This window comes from Amphibalanus amphitrite, unplaced genomic scaffold (genome assembly GCF_019059575.1).
Source record: "Amphibalanus amphitrite isolate SeventyFive unplaced genomic scaffold, NRLGWU_Aamphi_draft 001536F_arrow, whole genome shotgun sequence".
Taxonomy (NCBI): domain Eukaryota; kingdom Metazoa; phylum Arthropoda; class Thecostraca; order Balanomorpha; family Balanidae; genus Amphibalanus; species Amphibalanus amphitrite.
Window position 1 is genome coordinate 73,435 of NW_024883029.1, and position 23,209 is coordinate 96,643.

Here is a 23,209-nt window from a genome sequence, read left to right on the forward strand (position 1 = left end):
GAGCCCTCATGGGCCTCCGATGACCACACGCCGGCATGTGTGGCCCCATCAGCAGTGGTCCGTCTATCCCATGTACTTACGGTCTTTTTGGTCGATGTGACACCGGTAGTATATAGAAATGTTATGATTAAATGTCGTTATTACACAGTCAAAAGTCACAGAAAGAATATCCAAGCTCAAAAATGGCCTCAAACCCAACAAAAACTGGTACAAATCCCCTTCAAAAGCCGTAAGTCTATTAAACGCCATAGGGGAATAGCTGCAGTCCCCCGCAATTTCGTCACGAGCATCGGGCCAATCAGCGTTGAGTATTGCCGAACGCCGATTGGTCGATTTCCGCTAGCCTGTAAATGCTGCTTGTGGATATAGTTTTGAACAAAAGAGGGTCGCGGCTACTAATTATCGCTTGTCACCACTTTTTCGTCGGGAGCGTTCTACCTGGTTTATATAGCCTTGGTTTTGATCACCATTCACCAATCTGTGTGTGTTGTCAGTTGAGAATCGTGGGGTGTGTGAGTGGGGGTGTTTGTTGTGTTACTGAAAAGCTTAGGGCTATTATTGTAGATTATTAGTGCATGCATGATAGGTTTCTGCCTTTTGTGATGAAATCAATGTGCAAAAGATCCACAGATGGGCTCCTGGTCGCAGAGCCTAGTGCTGGATGTGCATACTTTGTTTTTGTTTTAGTGTTAATTCTGTGTCGCTGTACCTATTAAATATTTGTTTTTCTCAGCTGCATTTCAATTCACAACAAGCTGAATTCCTCAGCTAAGTTGTGCATTTAGGCCTAGACTGATTTTTTATGTTAAAAGCTGAATAACAGCCTCTTGTCTAAGTTTCAGTGTTCGGTATTAGTAGAGCAGACGTCACACGCAGGTTTTCCAACCAAGAAGAGGCGCCATACCCGGGGGTGCTTCTTTCTAGGAAAACCTAAACAAACCTAACCGGCACTGCTTACATTTTTTGGCACGTCTGTTTCAATCCGCCATATTTGCCTATCAGTTATCACTGTTTGACCTTGTGTTGTAACCCTGTGATTTAGAGCCGCCTGTTAATTGTGCACCGAGTGGTGTAGGCCTTGTGTGGTTAAAGAACATTCTTATGCCTTATTTTTTCATTTGAATGCTAGGATGCATTGAAAAGATGAAGTCTGATTTTATGACCATTATGGTCACCACCCCGCCCACTCCAGCCATTGATTGGCTGATCCAATTTTTGTTTGGCTCCTCGTAGTTAACCCCAACTGACCTACAAACCTACAACCTACAAACCTACCCTACAACCTACCCTAAAACCTACAGTGCCTCTCCTCGGTTGGAAAACCTTCGTGTGACGTCTGCTCTACTAATGTCCAGTTTTCTGCGCCAGTCTTCTTGTGGTGTCTAGTCTTCTTGTTCGCTTGTGTTTGATTGATAATTGATATTGAATTGGTAGGGTATGGGGATGGGCAGGGTACCTGCAAAGTTCAAGTTCCCCTTATTTATTACTTTAATCGCCTCTTCAGCTCAAGCTATCTTTGGCATTTCAAGTTACTAATGCAGTCCTAACTTATCAATTTTCTTGCCATCTGTTATCCTGGTCTTATCACTGTTTGCGTGTCGCCAAGAACTTCACTGGAGCATGTGCCTGATCTCCATGGCTGTTTAATTCATCAATCAATACGTACCTCAGCAATCATGTCCCTGCGCTGTTATTTGGTCAGAGCAGTGAATGTGATAGCGATTTTCCCAACCCTCATAACCTACATACCAACTTCAAGGTTCTTATGGAGCTTTCATCAGCAACCTTGACTTCTTTGACACATCCTCATTACAGTGCTTGTGTGATACCATCTGCTTTAACATCAAGAATCCATGGTAATTGTATAATGTATTTGGTACCTACATTTATCATTTTGCAATTTTCTGTTTCAGACCAGGTCATGGTGATGCAAAACATGATCTGGTAGATGTGCTTACAAGAAGAGCACAAACATGGTGTTCGAGTCTGTTGTTGCAGATGTCCTCAATCGATTCCTTGGTGACTATGTTGAAAATTTGGATGGGTCCCAGCTAAAGCTGGGAATCTGGGGAGGTAAGCTGCATTTTATTTTTTCCTTTGATATGCATGATTATTTTTATGGATGTTGGTATCATTAACCATTCAGTTATGAGCCATCATTTTTTTGAGATTGTGAAAATGTCTTTGATAAGCATTTTGAGTGAATTTCTTGTTCAGATAATGCTACTTTGGATAACAACCTATGGTTTAGAATGCACATTTGTGCACTCATTTGTTGTGGAATGTTTACAGACAGTTGGTGACATTTAATGCATTATTTTCAGGTGATGTAGTCTTGAAAGATCTAAGGCTCAAGGACAGTGCTCTGCAGGATTTGGACCTACCTATCAAAACTGTATCTGGCTACCTTGGTAAGTTGGGCATCATCAGTTTGCAGGTACCTGCAAACTGATGATTGAACCTGCATGTTCAAGCAGCATTCACCTGTTAATCTCACTTGATTGATTAGATTTATGTTTAATAAATCTGGGAAAGAGACAGGAAGTGTCTGACCTGTCTGCCCATCCACCACAGGTAAGCTGGTGCTGAAGATCCCCTGGAAGAACCTGTACACTGCTCCGGTGGTTGTGCTGGTCGAGCGGCTCCACCTGCTGGCTGTGCCCAGCCAGGGGGTGGCCTATAACCGCGAGAAGGAGGATGCCAACGCGCGCGACCTGCGCAAACAGCAGCTGAGCAGATACGAGCGGCGCCAGCAGCTGGCTGACAGTGAGTTCACGCTCCTGGAGGGGGGAGGGGGGGGGGGGTGCACGGGTAGTGAATTCTCACACACAGGGAGAGGGGGCTTACACGGGCACAAGTCTGCAGCTAGAGGGGCTTACACGTACGGTTCTCCAGGGTATTAGTCGTAGGTCGTTCGGCGAGCGGGAGGGCAACCAGTTCCGCCCCTGTATCGCGTGGCCCCTTGCTCCGCCCAGTTACGCACGAGCGTACTCCACGCCGCGTAGTAGCGTGGGGAGGGGAGGGTTAGGATGGTGGCATGCGTAGAGGCTAGAACCGGTTTCCACTGCCATACCACCGCCCAGCGACATGGAGCGGGGTCAGTGACCAGGGCGCAGGGAAAGGTCAGAGGTCAGCTATAACGTAGAGCTTTGTGCCTCCCTCCTCTCCGCGTGTAACGACCGCACGACAGCGGCCGGCGGCCGATCAGGCTTGACATGTCAAAGTCACCCGCAGTCAACGGGCTCAGAGGGTTGGTCGAGTGCGCGTCCGTGGCTGACGACAGTCTTGACCATGTGCTATGGTGCCGATAACTAGACTAGCGTGGGTAATAAGTTCTTGTTCAGTGCATATGCCTGCTGGGGTGTGTCATCTTGATATGATGCCTTGTAAGCTGTAACGTGTATGATCCGCTTAAAACCTCACTGGTAGTGGCCGAGGGGAGAGGGGCGGGGAGGCGGGTGCCGCCTCCACATGTTTATTTTTGTTGATAGCTGCGGAAGCTGAAATTTGGCAAACCTGACCTTTGATTCAAGCTGAATTTTTATGACAGCAGCTGTATTTTCACCCTCGCCCATATTGGTGTTTTGCCAGCGTCTATCGTAAAGGGGAGGGGGGGGGGAGGAGGGTCCGTTGGACCCCTTTGCCGTTCAGCCCCTGATCGAGCTAGAGCTCCGCGGAAAAAGAGCGTGTTGCCCGTGACGAGAGGAGGCCGATAGTATCCAATTTTAAGGTCCTAGGTCATTGGTTGACTGGTCAATATAACTCAAAAGTCGGGGAATCTGGACCTGTTAGAGCTTCGTAAAGTGAAGCTGTTCTGGGGTTTTGCGGGGTGCTGATCACGAATTTCAAGTTAGTTTTTATCACAGATGAGGTTTTCGTGCATTTAGGCCAGGTCGGGTCAGGTCAGGTCAGGTCACATGTTACGAGGGAACCAAAACTACTTCTTAAATAATCTACCCTAGAAACATGCAGAACTCGAAAGAGTGAACAAAGGTCATCAAAGGTCAGTGACCTGACTGACCTTCACGTGACCTTGATACCCACTAGAATCCATGGGATCAACATCCTTTCACATGTTTGATCGCTTAAAGCCACAAAAAGACAATAAAACGCGCTCTTCTCGACATACGCCAAAACACGATTCCGGCCAAACATGGTCTCGGAAAACAGGTCACAAGTCAAAGTTCTTTTGAGTCAGGGTCATATAAATTAAAGGGTTGGCATAGTATTGATTACCTTGAGTGTACTGAAAGTTTCGTCGCAATCAGCCGCTTTTTGCGCGAGTTATTTGCGAAAAACTGAGGGTAGGAGGCCTGTTTGACACCCTCCTACAAGTGCGAAGGTTAAGGTGCAGGCCGTTGACCAATGACGTCAAAAGTGAACCTCTGTAAGGTCCCAAAATGTCGCGACGTCGCAGCACCCTTAGTGCCAGGGGACTTTCCAACGGGGAATGAAGCTTATATGACCTAGTACTATCTCTCAAAGGCCTCACAACTTGTATGTAGCTATCTCGTATTTTTCTTAAGAGTCACCTGAAGTCAGTTCGGTCACGCAACCTCACGATTATTAATCAATTGGGAAATATGAAAGCTGTTATTTTGGCGCCGGGAGCCATCTAAAGCTGTCTCAAGCGCATTAATTCGAGATTTTATACAATCTTTGCAAGCCCCAGCATTCTCTTTTCCATTCTTAAAGTTAGGCGACTTAATTTATGACGTCACTAAGGTCACAGGAGTTTTCACCAAAAAGTCCCGATCAAATTGAGCTAGCGAGTCGGGAAGCCACCAGTGGACTTGTGAGGACCTACCGAATCGAAGAAGCTATATGACCTCCTTGGGCCAGCTTCGTGGCCTGAGTGGCTCTGCCCTGACCATGACCTGATGTGAACACCTTTAATTGACCTTAACAAAAACAAAGCGTATACTTTTCGACGCGCTTGAGCATGCAAAACTCGATGGTGCCATTATCTTGGCTTTGTAACCACTTAAGTGGTGAAGTTGTTTACCAAAAACCGATCCCGCGACTTGGAGCACTTTACTGACCTCAGAGTTTATCGGTTGACCTGAGACATTCAACTCGGGTACCAGTTGCTGCATTTCATACGATGCACGCGCTCAGTTTTATCCGCAAGGCGCTAGCTCAATTAGGGGCAAAAAGACGGAGAGGGGTCGTAATCGCCGCCCCCCCCCCTCGGCTGGGGTATATGCAGAAAACCCAAAATTCCGTTGAGGGTTAAGCACTGAAGTGATATTATGATGCGAGAAGGTATAGGTCAAAACAAGTATGCACACGAGCGGGTGTGAATAAAACTGCGTTCTAGGTATGCCTTTTTTATTATGCATTCGATTTGCTTTAGTTATTGGTAAGAACAGATACAACCAAGAAGAGCGCCCCTGAAGAAAAGGTGGCGCACCGGACGGGTGCGATTTTAAGGTCTAAGGTCAGTCGGGGACCTCTAAGTTCGCATCAAGCGCGGCATGTTAGGGGTAAAAATGGAGTCAAAAAGCATCCCGATTTGGGCAGCATCGTCATGCTTTGTCATGACACTCATCCACTCCCTCGGCCGAAATATTATTTCCTTTTTGTATGAGTTCTGGCATAATCCCGCACATTATGCTGAATGTTGTTTGCCATGAAAAAACAATGCATGTTCAGCTACGTTCTACGCAGTACGCACTAACCTAACCGCCATCCCACCATCCACCACTAACCACCATCCCGTTCTGTGCCCCCTTCCACCCCACACGAATCAGCCGAGATACCTACTAGTCAGTCGGGCTAGCGCCATCCTATCCTCCCTTCCTGACTGCACAGCGCTAAAACCCAGAGCCGAGACTTCCCGAGCGCGACCTCTGACCCCACGCGGTCCGAAGGGTCGGCCGATGCCTGAGGGCGCGCCGCGCGCCGCGCGCCGGCCACCCGGATAGCCTCTGCCGAGTCTCCCTTTCATACACCGTTTACTACGCGCTCGATTCATTCATGATTCTGTGTTTCCGCGTTCCTCTCGTTAGATGGCTCTACTGATGTCATAGGCGATCCCAGGAAGATTGCGGCCAGAATACCCCAAACGGCAGAAAATGAGGTTTTTGGTGAATATCTCGGAAAGTATTTGGCATACAACGATGCAATTTCACAGTCTCGTGGTAAATGTGCATACGCATAATTCGGGTTGATACTTATGCATTTGAACATTATATAGGACCAGATATGTCCGAAAAAGCAAAACCAACAAGACTTTTACTGGAGAACCGTACGTCTCGACCGGGGAAGGGACAGGGGAAGAACACGGATGGGGAGGACAGCCGACAGCTCTTAAAACATTTATGAATCAATGGAAGGCAGCTGATGATAATGCTAATCGTTGAATCGAAACGTCCGATTAAAGAAATCCTTGTAGCAAAGATCGTCGCCAGTGGAGCTGTTTCATTCGTTAAAGTCCAACGATGTTCCGAAGAGATATGGTTATCAGGAACTCCAGTCGCAAATGGCGCAGCCGGCAGCAGTCCATTCCTGCAAATGTAACTAGGTACTTTGCTTACGTAACAATTCAAACGAGCAGGGGTATTTGCGTCGTGACAAAGCATTATCAGCACGATGTGAGGCCATTATTTGGTCAATGGAACTCAACAATCGGACGGACGCACGCTTTTCGCTGCTGCTAGGCCATTTGCGTTGGTGTCTGCCTACAACCATACCATATTATTGAGTAGCGAATACTGTTGAACATGTCTTGTTCAATGTTTGGTAGATTGAACTGCTGAATCATTTGAGAACATGTTTACTTGCTGGCACACTAAACGCTAGCATTTGATTTAATTCTACTGCACACATTTTACCACTACCCGAGAAATACAATTTCCTCGCAATGTTCAGCGGTTATGTATTGGAATTGCAAATCCTGACGATAAACGTCAGCGGCAAGTTTACGGCCCACAACCGCTCACGATGGATGACATGTCAGTGTGTTACATAATCTTGACGCTGTGCCGGTCACGAAAAACCATGCTCACCGCTCACTAACGTGTTGGGTTGTTTTGGGTTGATTCATCCGGTAGTTATTGGTGCTTTGCATTTTTTTTTTTACCAGCCATCTTGATTGTTGTGTTTAGTAAGGGGACAATGAAGTATTATTATGATGAGGACATATTATCTTTAAATGAGGTTAATTTTCCCGGTGATGAACATTTTTTAAAAGTCTCTGTCAATTGACGCTAAGACGTGCTGTGATCGTTAACTAGCCTCGGGTCAATACTTGGCGGAAAGTTGTCTCCGCTGGCCGTATAACATAGCATGCATAATTCATCTCCCTCGCTCCGCGGTCCGGCCGCCGCCTATAGCCGTGCTCTGGGGCCACAGCAGCGGGTATGGTACAGGGACCCGCAGTTGCTTCTGTACACACTAGTATTTCAGCGTATTCTTTGCCTGTGACACCGTTGGAGGCGAATTGGGAAATGATTGTGTGCTTATTAAAACCACCACCTGAAGGGCTTTAAACTGATGTGCTGCTCTCCTAATTCAGTGAACTTTTTATGGCTATATCAGCAAAACATTGTTTTCAGCGCTTTTTCCTGCCCCATTCCTTCTGAAACCTGGAACCGCTTATTCCATTTACTCCTGCCATCTGACGATGGTCGTGCTGACTACTAGTTCCGGCGCTAGTTACTGCTCCAGTTTTGCACCCGGCACAAACTCAGGCGGCACCGGGCCGTGGCTCGTCAAGGGGAGGGTCGGACCGAGCCGACTGCCTGGGGCGCGGTTAGATCGGACGCCCTGCTGGGGAAGGGGACGGGAGTGAGGGGGAGGGGAGGAGGTGGTCACGTGGTCCGTCCAAGCTCGCAGACGGCCTGTCCTGCGCCCAGCCATGTTCCGTGATCCAAAATGGCACGAGAGCTGTAGAATGCCTGGAGGAGACGCTTCGAAAGCGAACTTCAGCAGCACTAATTTACCATATTCTGTGGAGATAAATGAATATTATCTTAATGCAGAAAAAAATTATATGCCTAAGCTGTATAAGCTGTATCTTTTAAAAAGTTGTAAATAGGATTATCTTTAGGGACTTATAGGTTTCGTATACACAGTGAATTGTGTTACATTAAGCCGTTTCGCTGTTATGGTTACTAACTGAAGAGTTATCCTTTTTTCTCACAGGGAATGACATATAACAATACGAATAAAACAGACGTTTAGCACAAAAAAGTGTCTCCGTCAGTGTCAAGAAATAAGTAATTAGGCATACATGTTTTCTCTCGATAAAATCGATGAAGTAGTTATTTTTGTTTTGTTTTTAAGAAATATTTTCAGCAGTTTTTTAAGCACATCATGGACGCTTATAAACATTTGTGTATTTTATCGGCAACCCGGCTGGCCAGACCGAGACGGTGCCGCATATAGTTCTCATCGATGTTAAACCTATACACTTATTTTTCTCCACTGACGAAGGCACGTTGTTGTCCGAAACGTTTGGTTTTATTCGCATTGTTTTTATATTGTCATTGTCCGTCAGAAAAAACATACCCATATGGACTGATCTCAGTTCATGTAGAAATTGTTGCATATTAATAACACAGATAAAATGAATAATAGCCCTCACCACACATATAAGTAGAGGTAAGTAGACCGCGCCCCCTGTTTTTCACCAATAAATCGCGGCAAAGCGAAGGATTGCGAGTTGCGACGATTCTTTGGTGCCCTGGAGATAATCAATTTTACAACTTCCCGGAAAATTAAATAGCCCTTATGATTTTTTTGCATCTTGTCTGAGAGTTTTAAATCCCTGAACCAAATTACCTTTAACCTGTGATTATTTTTTTCAAGATCATGTCAGGCCAGAATAGCAATTGAAAGTCAGCGCACATCTATGTGTTTCCATAGTCGTTTTGTGATTAGCAACGTGACAACATGTGAAATATACTATCTAATGTTTGTCTCATTGATTGTTGTGGGTGCCAAGGTCACGTGAAACTCAGGTTAAGGTCATTTACTTGAAATGATCTCGGTTAACTTCCTTAAATTTACACCTTTTTACTGTGGTTTTTAGGAAGTGTTGGTTTGAACTTTAGCACTCATTTTAGCATTTGAAAACTAGGCATACTTAGGTATCAGTTATAGTGCCTATGCAATATGTTGCAAGGCTGTAAGTGCTGGTCAACATTCTATGGATAGCCGGCAGAACGCCTAATGGGTGATCTGGCGTGACCCGGCCTACCCCAAATGCTTTGATACATCATCTTTGATCAAAGCAAGTGCAAATTCGGAGTCAGAAGCAAGCCAAGTCCCAGCAAACTTCACTTGTAGAAATTCTAGCAGGACCCAATTTTCCGTGCTTTTGGGTTATTAACCTGATCTGGGAGGTCAACCAGTGACCTAAGATCTCAGCATTGACCAGGACATAAAAATAATTGGCTTTCTCTCGTCAGCGATGACCAGGGCCCTCAAATCATCGGATTTCTCTCGTCACGAGCAGCTCGCTCTTTTTTATTTTTCAGCGAAGCTCTGGCTATTCATGAATGGCTGAGGGTTTCTACGCCCCTCCGCTACATATAAGACGCTGAAAAGAAATGCCTAAGTGGGTGCGGGTTACTAACCCGCACCCACTTAGGCATTTCTTCCACTTAGGCAATATCGATTGGTTTCTAAGTGCCGAAGCCCGAAACACTTTAATTTACTTCGATAGCAGTTTTTAAGACCAACGAGCTCGAATACTACTTCTTGAACAATGTAAGCACCACATAAAATGAATCGTAAGAGAAGCGGCTCAAGATTAAGGAGCTATGAGACACTTAATAAAAAACGGCATAGATTAGAAACTGCGCATAACTTGCACTGTTTTTTAAACCTTTTCGTTGCAGACTGGTAGATTAAATTTTAGGATTGATTTCAGCTGATGCTCAAATGGAGCTTTTCATTCATGCGACCATCCAATTCCATTCATAAAAGAAGCCAGTGACAAAATTGTTCATTTTAGATAAGTGTGAAATACAAACTCAATAAAAGTTTAATGATACGGCAAAATTGACAGCTTTTATAATGAACAGACAAACAACTCTAACAAATCAAAGTTGAGAGCCCCAAATAGGGGAGAGTGAGGTAAGATGAGCCAAGGGGCAAGTTTAGCCACCCCATGTTTCTCAGCTCCTATGGCGCTAATTGACTTGAGCTTCCATGTGCCGTTCGCTTACGATGCTGCAGTCTTTCACGTGAGACGGCAACGTTCTCACGCTCAGCACCCGGTAACATGTGGTATCGCCCCTGATAACTAAGACATGTTTTGCCTTTAAAATGAGATGGTTGTTATCTGCGGTGCATGGTTATTTTCCTTAGCGGGTGTCATTAATCGAAAATGGCCACGGGTGGGGCAAGATGAGCCATTTTCACCTGGGGGAAGATGAGCCGGATAAGCCATTGTTGTCTCCGCTGTCGAAAACCAAACTGAGCTGCGCTTGTTTCTGCTGAATAAAAATGGTAGCAAATTGTTTTTCTTTGTTGATTACACAAGTTGTAAGTGATTTGCAGATTATCTGAAGGAAAAAATGATTTCTTCCGTGATAGAAAATTGACGAGCTATTGGAAGGCTTAAAACAGTCACTTTTTGATGGAGGAAAAAACACTTTGCCATAAGTATCTATGCCATGGAGTAAATAAAAGGGCCCACTCTTCGCCGCGCCCGGGAAAAGAAAAAGTTCGCTTTTTCTATCCATGCTCAACTTTCCCCACGACGTGTCTCAGCTTACCCCGCCCATGGGGTAAGATGAGCAACGTGCAAGATGATTTTTGACGTAGCCTTTTCAGTACAAAAATAAGCGATATGAAACATTTCTGACCACCATTACATGCGCAAATCACCACTCTGTCCATCCAACCCATAAACGCAGAAAAATGATCAGTAAGTTAGCCTGTAGCTTACGAAAAACAAAAGGCGGCTCAACTTACCTCATTCTCTCCTACGTAACACAATTGAGGGCATTTTTTAGGCCATCACAGTATTTGTCAACAATTGTTGTTTGGGGGACTGGGGAGGGTGGTTACTGGCTCATAATCTGTCCCCCCCCCCCAACAAAAAAGAGAGAAAACGAAACCGATCATCCGCGAAAAGAACTATTGAGCTCGAACCAAGATGAGGAATCGATTTATAGGTATGCAGGATGACTAACGATGCCACTCTTTGACTTCTTGTGTCAAATAAATTCCATCATCTGGATAGCACGTCGACATTCTATTTGACATTTTGCAACAAACGTATACTATTTGGCGCGACTAGCCTCATAAATGTTCTGAAACTAAAACCGTTTCTTCTCAATTAACTTGAACCACGTCATCCCAGCTTATGCACAACAAAAATAAAATAATGCTTCAGGATCACTGGTCTGAATTCCAATGCTTAAAGTTTACTCAAAACCGGTGTGGCTGAGGCACTCTTCGCTACATCTCGTGACGGCCACCATTGTGTTACATTTCTCGGTAAGCTATAAGTTAATAAGGAAAGGATTGGTGAGTGGGTTGAAAACAGCCCTCACCCTCCACCCCCCCTCCTTCTGGAAACATAAGTAACCGAAAGATCTGGCGATAGTTTATCCACCTCCTCTGCCGTCGCGCTGCGAGGCCTCGATTCGTTCGGTATGTGGCTTCCTGAGCGGTCCTCCCCGGAGGCAAGGTGAAAGGTCATGGCCTGTATCAGAAATTTATGCGTTGCTGAATATGTTTTATAGTTCTTCCAAGGCCTTGGACACCGTTTTATTACATCGGATAAGCATTGCAATTTCTTGTCAATCAATACATGTAAAGAAAACTTGATCATAATCTTATACTGCGGCAATTGTAGTTCTGCTTACGGTTGCCTCTTTATGATACGGGCCACCACCACCTCCACTGCTCTGGAGCTCTGGCGTTCTACCCCTCCCCGCTACGGACCGGCCCTCGGGCTAGGTGTGTTAGTACTGAGCGCAAACCTGTAGTAGTCACGTGACTTTCATTCACGTAGCGGGAACGGAAGCTATAGGCGATACCAAGGACGGGCTCTGGGGAGGCAACCGGCGCGGAAAAATAGCACGATTGTAGTTTTGGAAGAATATCTGTTGCGGTAAGAGGAATTATACAAAACATACGTCCTAGGAGCAAACATGTGTTATTCCTCCATACTTTGCACTACATTTCCTTTCTCCAATGGCCAGCACTTAGCAAATAATAGCGCAATTCTAAATTGGTAATATATGTGTACAGTAGCAACTGCGGGTCCCTGTACCGGTTCCCGGTTCCAGGCGGGCTGCGGTCGGCGTTGGACCCGCCGACTGGGGGGTCGGTCGGTCCGACTCGGTTAGACGGCCGGTTGGCATCGTGCCCAGCCAGCCGCCTCCGAACCATGCCAGGGTGCCGAACGGGCGAACGGCCGGCACTTTTTGCCGATTTAGGGAACTTCCCTATCCTGTTTGCTCACCGATATCTAGAGTGACCACTGACAATGACAAAACGTTACCAGTGAGCGCTGTATCTCATTTTCATTTATGTAATGCAGGCTATGTGGGACATAATGTGTCACGTGTCACAGAAAAAAAAAAACACGCGACGGTCACGTACATTGTGCGAATGGTTACATTGTCGCACAACAATGATTGGGTAGTACATTGTCATTTATGGTATTTTCTAGCTGGGGAGTGATAAATGATAAGGCCCAGTGCGTGCGAACTGTTGCAAGCGCTCGACGAATATGTATACCCTGCTCGTAATTGAGGATTTTAAAGAAGTAATGATTGTTTTGCTTCTAGTCGGCAGCCAGTTCTAAAGGGCTTATATACTCAAAAGGTGGCATATGCCTTGAGCTCCATTTACCTAGTGGATCGCTTATTTAACCCGCGCCCCGTAGGGCTACCGGCGGACCCTACCACCCGTAGGGGGGGGGGGGGCGTTTAGGCCCCCCCCCCTAAGATCTCGGAAAGTTACCGGCCGATTTTCAAAATTCAAACGGCGTTCGATAGCCCCACCCGGTAACTACCTTGTGACCAAATTTCATTGACCTAGGTCAAACCGATGACGTCACAGGTCAGGTCAAAGGTCAGATTTTCACCGTTCACAGGCAATTCAAGAAATGTGCTGTGAAAGCGAGTAAATTGGTAATTTATTGAAAACCATCGATGGTACATTGTTCGTCAAACACATACTTTGCTATCTGAGGTCACTGATACCAGGTCAGGTCACAGCGAGGTCAGGTCACCGGGGGTCACAATATGAATGTGTCGTGTGATACATGTTTTATGGTCCATTTTACATGACAAATGCGATTATGTGGGTTAGGCAGCCTTTGGGGCCAGCCTAGGTCACGTTTTTGTGAAGGTCAGGTCAAGGTCAGGTCAAATTAGGTCAAATTTCAAAGTTGATATTTTTGCATAAAATGGGTATCGATTCGATGCAGCTCGTCACGGGGAGTCTAATGGTGGTCTTCGTTTTGCTCTACAAGTTCTAGAATTGCCAAAAATTGAGTTTGAAAATTTAACGTCATCATTTTTGAACAGTTTTTTCGCTATAACTTGCCCAAAAAACGAGGTATCGATCTGAAATTTGGTATGTAGATAGAAGACGGTAGGCACTATCACATATATTCCGGTTTTTTTTCGAAACTCAAAAAAACTTTTTGGATTTTTTGGCGAATATATCCAAAAAAATGCTTTTTTGATTTTTGGGGGTCAAAACTCAAAAATTTCAAAAATTCGAGATAGCAGTTTTGTAGCCCTGTCAATTCTACACCTTTTATGTCTTGATCATTTTTCTGTATCTTCAAAGCTGTAGTCCTGACAGGTCTTCTCGCGAAGGTCTTTTTTCGGTCGAAAATGACAGAACATGACGTCACTCTGACGTCATTTGTTGCCAACCTATCATAGCCTCTGGAAAAAATTTTTAGTCACAATGTGTAAAATTGATGCCCGGAGGGGTCCTGAAAGTTTCGTGGCGATATCTCCAGCCGTTTAGGAGATATCGACCGAAAAGGACAGGGGGGGGGGGGGGGGGGGGCGTTTCGGCTCCCCCCTACGGGGCGCGGGTTAACCCAGTTGATGGACCATGCATCTCTTATGATAAACGTGAACTATTTTGGGATAATTCGTCATTCATGCGTCTTGCAGGTGTTCAGGCTGAATATGCTCAAACCACTAATATCGTATCTACCCTGCAGTCTCCGTTGCTAGTGACTAACCGTGTAACCTTTTCTATTCGACAGCGTCGGAGAAACTCAAAGAAAAGGACGACACTTTCGTGGAGAAACTGGTGACGCAGATCATCAAGAACGTCCAGGTCACTGTCCAGGACATCCACATTCGTTATGAGGACCAGGTGAGTCGACTCCACCCGGAGAACGATATAGGGGACGGCTCGGGAGCTGCGGAGATTCTGTCGGGTCCGTTGGGCACACACCTGTAGACTGCACGTGTGTCTGGCGTGAAGACTGGCGATTGGGCAGCTGTAGCGAAGGTGGTTACTGGTTATGGCCAGGCATACTGTGAGAATGACTGACCGGATAGACCACACGCTGGTGTTTTGGTCGGGGACAGTGTGAAGGCTGGGTCGATTTCATGGATCGCTACGCTTGATAGCGCGGTCGGGACGGGAATAGAGTCAGTCAATGGCGATGGTGAGGTCAGTATTGCGGTCGATTGAAGCGCGAATAATGGATAATGAGATCAGGCAAAATCGAGTAACAAATCGGACTGGTGATGGACTCAATCAGAGATCGAAGATCGTGGTCTGATCCAGCGCTTACGGTCGATTGTGTGTTGGGCGGCCGATTAATAATGCCGGGTGTCACAGAGTAGCTATACCTATGTGAACAGTCACGGGGACTCTGAAGCGGTGAGCGGGGCGGCAGCCTGGGTCGATAGTCAGTACGGCGTATTCACACCGTTCCCGGTCGGCATTACGGACCCAACACCGCTGAGTGGTTCGGGTGGCTCCGAGGACGGACCGTGATTGTGGTGCATCGCCGCAGCTGCAGCCAAGCTGGAATTCCTCGAAACTCCTGGGTCATTGGCACCGGCTGTCATTCACCGAGGGTCTGAAATGAATGAATGAGCTGCGCTTCTGCTTCAGAAGCTTCAGAAACTTATCCATAGCACTGCATGTATTTTTTTTCCATAGACATCCGCTGCTACGCGATGCGTATGCTCAGTTTTCTGCATTAGGCTCGACATTGGACATCCAATCGAGTTAGATCTGTAGGCACCAAACTGGTTTGATTGTTCAACTTTAAGCGATCAGAAGTTATTGTAGACCGGTATGTTGGCGTGCGTCGTGCAGCTTACCGACCGGCGGGGTCGTAGCGTGCCAGTGAGCTATTTCGTCACCCTCCCCCTCCCCCACACACACGACGGGTGGCACCTGTGACTGACCGGGCGGAGGGGGGAATTGCTAGGTGAAGGGGAGAGGGAAAGGGAAGTGATTCCCTAAAAGGAGGCGCAGATTTATTCCGCTAAAAGTGGTTCGCTTAAGGTTTAGCGGTATCCTCAGAGATTAACGGTGTTATGCCATTCCGAATCTTGTTTTGCATCCGCTGTTGCCGACGGTGAGTTTTGTCGTAGTTTTTGTTTTGCTGTAGCCTTTTTTTCTTTGACTTTATCGATTTAGGATGCCGTTATAATAGAAATAAGATTGTAGAAGTAGCCCGTCTAGGCCATGCCGCTAGTTACAATGATCTTGATCGTCATTGCTTTCGGGGGAGACCCGAGTTTTACCAGACGTTATCTCCTAACTTGCATGCCAGTCGCCGCATCTCAGCTTTGGTCCGTGACCTGGTGCATTGCTCATTGATGAATTCCAGATCACCCCTCAGACAAGCAGCGTCCTGTAGGCTGGACTCCAGTTCAGGCAGACTGCGCCGTTTACCGGACAGGGGCACTGGGCTGTCTGTTTTTTCCTGTCTGTCTGTCCGTCGGTGTTGGTAGTTGTTACATACTTGGTAGGCTGTGGAGAGTCGCAGCAATACCGCCATGTGTGTTCTCTTTGGGGGTACGCACTACCTGGTGATGGAAAAATCCTTTATGTTTTCGATACGACGTGAGCCGCAACCCCGCTAATTCGCGTTTGTGTATGCCCAGCAGTTGAACATTCGTAGTTTGCCCTTATTTTACTTTTGTAATATCGGCAATATTCTATAACGCACTGAGCCACCAGTCACTGGGCTGTGTGCCCGGTCGGTTGCCCCTCCCCCTCTGTTGGCAAATAAGCCGGCTGAACGTAATGTGATCCCGAGTAAAGCCAGAGAGGCGCTGAGTCGGCCGGGGCGGGGAGCCGCCGCCCGCCCGCCCGCCGCCGCCGTAGGGGTCTGCTGAAGCATGAGGCGGGGAGACTGGGGGGGGGGGGGGGGGCGGTCAAACCGCTCTGTAGTTAGTGAAGAACACATAGGTTTCGTCTGTACCTACTGACGGCGCTCACTGTTACCAGCTGATCAAATTGTCACGGCCATCGACACTCGACAGGCTTACGTCTGTTCTGGTTCTGGAACGTGGAATGTGCTGGTATATAGGGCCTTGACGTGCCTCTATGGAATTGAAATCCAGTCTATGTAGAAAGAGCAGTGCCCCGTAGAATACTGCAGACATTTTGGGAGTAAAGTAAAGGTTCCTGGTAGAGCGGCATCTATGTCCGGAAAAGGCCAATAGCTAAACGCATTGAAGGCGCTGAGATGTGTGCAGAAGTTCACTGTGGACTGCAATCTGGGCGGTGTTTCACGGGACGCTGCTACCACGCTGCTATCAAATTGCGCGAGCTGACGTCACACTTGTGGTAGTGTTGGAGCAATGGGCCTGTTGACGTTTCCATGGAAACCCAATTTGACACGTGTAAAAGCAGCGTGCTGCTATCACCGGTGAAACAGGGCCCTGAAGGCGGACCGCCAATCGACGCACACAGACACGGCGTCGCAGTGCCGACCTTCGGTTGCAGCAGCTGCACGGCGCCACACGGGCCGAGTATGACGGACGTAGTGCGTCACCGATAGGGAATGCGACGCGCGAGGTGGGGATGGGAAGTGAGGCGGTATGGGTGAGCTCAGAAGTCCTCGGCCAAGATGTGAGAACTATGAACACTTTACGAAGTAATAGTTATATTGCCGCGTTATCAGGAAGGACTGCAATAGCTCCCGTTTCACCGTTATTCAAGGCAGAGGGAGAGTAATTTGTCCCTGTCTTCCACCTCGTATTGATCCGAGTAATATAAAACGAGCTCGGACGCAGCTTGGTTTTACCCCTCCCCTCTCCTAAACCTTCACCACCGTGTGACCAACCATCTCTGGGCTGGCGACGACTGTTCTGCTCCGACGCTGTTTGTGATTCATCTGTTCAGCGTTTTTATCATCCGTGGTCTGTGCAGAAGGACCAGTGTCCGCACGGTTCAATGTCGAGCTCCGGCTAACATCTGACGTGGTCACGGGTGTGGCCACACGTGTAGCTAATCAACGGTGACTGGCCTCGCAGTAACAGCCGGCGTAACGACAGGCTGTGCGTCAGAGTAGCGCCGTTACCCAGCATATGTCCGACGCAGCAACTGATGGCACACAATCCTGCACAGCAACTGACCCAGAGATGCCTCAATGTCAGGAGGCCACGGGGACTGAGACCGAGCGACCAGGGCTATTTGTTCCTCCGACAGCGGGCCACTGAACCGGACGATTGATGATGGTCCTATCTGCCTCGGCCGAAAAATCGCCGCTCTCAATGCATTGTACACGACCCGCCTGCACCACAAGGGCACGATCAAATCTGACCAGCCCGTATAATGTCAGCTCAGCAATCTATGTGGCGTGGACGCGAATTTTTACGGGCGGGACGGACTGAGCTACTAGCACTTCAAACGGTGCCAATGAGCAAGTTTTTGCTGTCGATGGTTGCTGCCATTGCAGGGTCACTACTCACTATAACGTCTGTCAAGACAGCCTCAGATTCAGATTCACTTTCAGAATCACATTCGGACCCCCTTAGATTTTCATAAAAACTGGTCCATGGGTACAGTTTTGGACGCTGATTCCAATGGTGAAGTCTGTTTTTCGCCACATATTATACTTTGGCCCCTAGAGGCATTCAAAGTTTTTTTAGGGCGAAGGGGGACCCCCTTAGATTTTCATAAAAACTGGTCCATGTGTACAGTTTTGGACGCTGATTCCAACGGTGAAGTCTGTTTTTCGCCACATATTATACTTTGGCCCCTAGAGGCATTCAAAGTTTTTTGGGGGAAGGGGGACCCCCTTAGATTTTCATAAAAACTGGTCCATGTGCACAGTTTTGGACGCTGATTCCAATGGTGCAGTCTGTTTTTCGCCACATATTATACTTTGGCCCCTAGAGGCATTCAAAGTTTTTTTGGGGCGAAGGGGGACCCCCTTAGATTTTCATAAAAACTGGTCCATGTGTACAGTTTTGGACGCTGATTCCAACGGTGAAGTCTGTTTTTCGCCACATATTATACTTTGGCCCCTAGAGGCATTCAAAGTTTTTTGGGGGAAGGGGGACCCCCTTAGATTTTCATAAAAACTGGTCCATGGGTACAGTTTTGGACGCTGATTCCAATGGTGAAGTCTGTTTCTCGCCACATATTATACTTTGGCCCCTAGAGGCATTCAAAGTTTTTTTTGGGGCGAAGGGGGACCCCCTTAGATTTTCATAAAAACTGGTCCATGTGTACAGTTTTGGACGCTGATTCCAACGGTGAAGTCTGTTTTTCGCCACATATTATACTTTGGCCCCTAGAGGCATTCAAAGTTTTTTGGGGGAAGGGGGGACCCCCTTATATTTTCATAAAAACTGGTCCATGGGTACAGTTTTGGACGCTGATTCCAATGGTGAAGTCTGTTTCTCGCCACATATTATACTTTGGCCCCTAGAGGCATTCAAAGTTTTTTTGGGGCGAAGGGGGACCCCCTTAGATTTTCATAAAAACTAGTCCATGTGTACAGTTTTGGACGCTGATTCCAACGGTGAAGTCTGTTTTTCGCCACAAATTATACTTTGGCCCCTAGAGGCATTCAAAGTTTTATGGGGGAAGGAGGACCCCCTTAGATTTTCATAAAAACTGGTCCATGTGTACAGTTTTGGACGCTGATTCCCATGGTGAAGTCTGTTTTTCGCCACATATACTTTGCCCCTAGAGGCATTCAGATTCACTTTCAGAATCACATTCGGACCCCCTTAGATTTTCATAAAAACTTGTCCATGGGTACAGTTTTGGACGCTGATTCCAATGGTGAAGTCTGTTTTTCGCCACATATTATACTTTGGCCCCTAGAGGCATTCAAAGTTTTTTTTTGGGCGAAGGGGGACCCCCTTAGATTTTCATTAAAACTGGTCCATGTGTACAGTTTTGGACGCTGATTCCAACGGTGAAGTCTGTTTTTCGCCACATATTATACTTTGGCCCCTAGAGGCATTCAAAGTTTTTTTTGGGGAAGGGGGACCCCCTTAGATTTTCATAAAATCTGGTCCATGTGTACAGTTTTGGACGCTGATTCCAATGGTGAAGTCTGTTTTTCGCCACATATTATACTTTGGCCCCTAGAGGCATTCAAAGTTTTTTTTGGGCGAAGGGGGACCCCCTTAGATTTTCATAAAAACTGGTCCATGGGTACAGTTTTGGACGCTGATTCCAATGGTGAAGTCTGTTTTTCGCCACATATTATACTTTGGCCCCTAGAGGCATTCAAAACTGAGTCCAAAAACTCCAAAACTGAACTCTGGACTCTTTTGGACTCTAGTCCAAAACTAGAGTCCAAAACTGTACACATGGACCAGTTTTTATGAAAATCTAAGGGGGTCCCCTTCCCCCAAAAAACTTTGAATGCCTCTAGGGGCCAAAGTATAATATGTGGCGAAAAACAGACTTCACCGTTGGAATCAGCGTCCAAAACTGTACCCATGGACCGGTTTTAATGAAAATCTAAGGGGGTCCCCCTTCGCCCCCCAAAAAAATTGAATGCCTCTAGGGGCCAAAGTATAATATGTGGCGAAAAACAGACCTCACCATTGGAATCAGCGTCCAAAACTGTATCCATGGACCAGTTTTTATGAAAATCTAAGGGGGTCCCCCTTCGCCCAAAAAAAAACTTTGAATGCCTCTAGGGGCCAAAGTATAATATGTGGCGGAAAACAGACTTCACCATTGGAATCAGCGTCCACAACTGTGCACATGGACCAGTTTTTATGAAAATCTAAGGGGGTCCCCCTTCCCCTAAAAAACTTTGAATGCCTGTAGGGGCCAAAGTATAATATGTGGCGCAAAACAGACTTCACCGTTGGAATCAGCGTCTAAAACTGTACACATGGACCAGTTTTAATGAAAATCTAAGGGGGTCCCCCTTCGCCCCAAAAAAACTTTGAATGCCTCTAGGGGCCAAAGTATAATATGTGGCGAAAAACAGACTTCACCTTTGGAATCAGCGTCCAAAACTGTACCCATGGATAAGTTTTTATGAAAATCTAAGGGGGTCCGAATGTGATTCTGAAAGTGAATCTGAATGCCTCTAGGGGCAAAGTATAATATGTGGCGAAAAACAGACTTCACCATGGGAATCAGCGTCCAAAACTGTACACATGGACCAGTTTTTATGAAAATCTAAGGGGGTCCCCCTTCCCCAAAAAACTTTGAATGCCTCTAGGGGCCAAAGTATAATATGTGGCGAAAAACAGACTTCACCGTTGGAATCAGCGTCCAAAACTGTACACATGGACCAGTTTTTATGAAAATCTAAGGGGGTCCCCCTTCTCCCCAAAAAAACTTTGAATGCCTCTAGGGGCCAAAGTATAACATGTGGCGAAAAACAGACTTCACCATTGGAATCAGCGTCCAAAACTGTACCCATAGACCAGTTTTTATGAAAATCTAAGGGGGTCCCCCTTCCCCCAAAAAACTTTGAATGCCTCTAGGGGCCAAAGTATAATATGTGGCGAAAAACAGACTTCACCGTTGGAATCAGCGTCTAAAACTGTACACATGGACCAGTTTTAATGAAAATCTAAGGGGGTCCCCCTTCGTCCTAAAAAACTTTGAATGCCTCTAGAGGCCAAAGTATAATATGTGGCGAAAAACAGACTTCACCATTGGAATCAGCGTCCAAAACTGTACCCATGGACCAGTTTTTATGAAAATCTAAGGGGGTCCGAATGTAATTCTGAAAGTGAATCTGAATGCCTCTAGGGGCAAAGTATAATATGTGGCGAAAAACAGACTTCACCGTTAAAATCAGCGTCCAAAACTGTACACATGGACCAGTTTTTATGAAAATCTAAGGGGGTCCCCCTTCCCCCCAAAAACTTTGAATGCCTCTAGGGGCCAAAGTATAATATGTGGCGAAAAACAGACCTCACCGTTGGAATCAGCGTCCAAAACTGTACCCATGGACCGGTTTTTATGAAAATCTAAGGGGGTCCCCCTTCGCCCCAAAAAACTTTGAATGCCTCTAGGGGCCAAAGTATAATATGTGGCGAAAAACAGACTTCACCGTTAAAATCAGCGTCCAAAACTGTACACATGGACCAGTTTTTATGAAAATCTAAGGGGGTCCCCCTTCCCCAAAAAACTTTGAATGCCTCTAGGGGCCAAAGTATAATATGTGGCGAAAAACAGACTTCACCGTTGGAATCAGCGTCCAAAACTGTACACATGGACCAGTTTTTATGAAAATCTAAGGGGGTCCCCCTTCCCCAAAAAAAATTTGAATGTCTCTAGGGGCCAAAGTATAATATGTGGCGAAAAACAGACTTCACCGTTGGAATCAGCGTCCAAAACTGTACACATGGACCAGTTTTTATGAAAATCTAAGGGGGTCCCCCTTCGCCCCAAAAAAACTTTGAATGCCTCTAGGGGCCAAAGTATAATATGTGGCGAGAAACAGACTTCACCATGGGAATCAGCGGTCAAAACTGTACCCATGGACCAGTTTTTATGAAAATCTAAGGGGGTCCCCCTTCCCCCAAAAAACTTTGAATGCCTCTAGGGGCCAAAGTATAATATGTGGCGAAAAACAGACTTCACCGTTGGAATCAGCGTCCAAAATGGACACATGGACCAGTTTTTATGAAAATCTAAGGGGGTCCTCCTTCGCCCCAAAAAAACTTTGAATGCCTCTAGGGGCCAAAGTATAATATGTGGCGAAAAACAGACTTCACCATTGGAATCAGCGTCCAAAACTGTACCCATAGACCAGTTTTTATGAAAATATAAGGGGGTCCCCCTTCCCCAAAAAAACTTTGAATGCCTCTAGGGGCCAAAGTATAATACGAGTATGTGGCGAAAAACAGACTTCACCGTTGGAATCAGCGTCCAAAACTGTACCCATGGACCGGTTTTAATGAAAATCTAAGGGGGTCCCCCTTCGCCCCAAAAAAATTTGAATGCCTCTAGGGGCCAAAGTATAATATGTGGCGAAAAACAGACTTCACCATTGGAATCAGCGTCCAAAACTGTATCCATGGACCAGTTTTTATGAAAATCTAAGGGGGTCCCCCTTCGCCCAAAAAAAAAACTTTGAATGCCTCTAGGGGCCAAAGTATAATATGTGGCGGAAAACAGACTTCACCATTGGAATCAGCGTCCAAAACTGTGCACATGGACCAGTTTTTATGAAAATCTAAGGGGGTCCCCCTTCCCCCAAAAAACTTTGAATGCCTCTAGGGGCCAAAGTATAATATGTGGCGAAAAACAGACTTCACCGTTGGAATCAGCGTCTAAAACTGTACACATGGACCAGTTTTTATGAAAATCTAAGGGGGTCCCCCTTCCCCCAAAAAACTTTGAATGCCTCTAGGGGCCAAAGTATAATATGTGGCGAAAAACAGACTTCACCGTTGGAATCAGCGTCTAAAACTGTACACATGGACCAGTTTTAATGAAAATCTAAGGGGGTCCCCCTTCGCCCCAAAAAAACTTTGAATGCCTCTAGGGGCCAAAGTATAATATGTGGCGAAAAACAGACTTCACCATTGGAATCAGCGTCCAAAACTGTACCCATGGACCAGTTTTTATGAAAATCTAAGGGGGTCCGAATGTGATTCTGAAAGTGAATCTGAATCTGATGCTGTCTTGACAGACGTCTCACTATATAGTGTGTGAATGGATGTTCGGCTCTCGCATTTAGATAACAGCTTTATTTACACAAGGGATTGCTCAGACTTCAAGCTGATAGGCTATCTTCTAAGCCAACACTGTTCGCTTGAGTGGCTCTACTAAATCTCAGCCTTACTATCCG

The 23,209-nt window shown here is 46.4% G+C and overlaps 1 protein-coding gene across 1 annotated transcript in view; it reads left to right on the top strand.

Annotated features, from left to right (window-relative positions):
- The first annotated feature begins 475 nt into the window (after window positions 1–475).
- LOC122373695 (vacuolar protein sorting-associated protein 13-like) overlaps window positions 476–23,209 on the top strand; it is a 62,395-nt gene continuing 39,661 nt past the window's right edge. Inside the window, exons 1-5 of the mRNA XM_043352007.1 lie at window positions 476–512; window positions 1,914–2,073; window positions 2,325–2,411; window positions 2,575–2,766; window positions 14,204–14,316. Of these exons, the coding sequence (XP_043207942.1) occupies window positions 1,974–2,073; window positions 2,325–2,411; window positions 2,575–2,766; window positions 14,204–14,316 (492 nt within the window). The 5' untranslated portion in view covers window positions 476–512; window positions 1,914–1,973. The remainder of the gene's footprint in view (window positions 513–1,913; window positions 2,074–2,324; window positions 2,412–2,574; window positions 2,767–14,203; window positions 14,317–23,209) is intronic.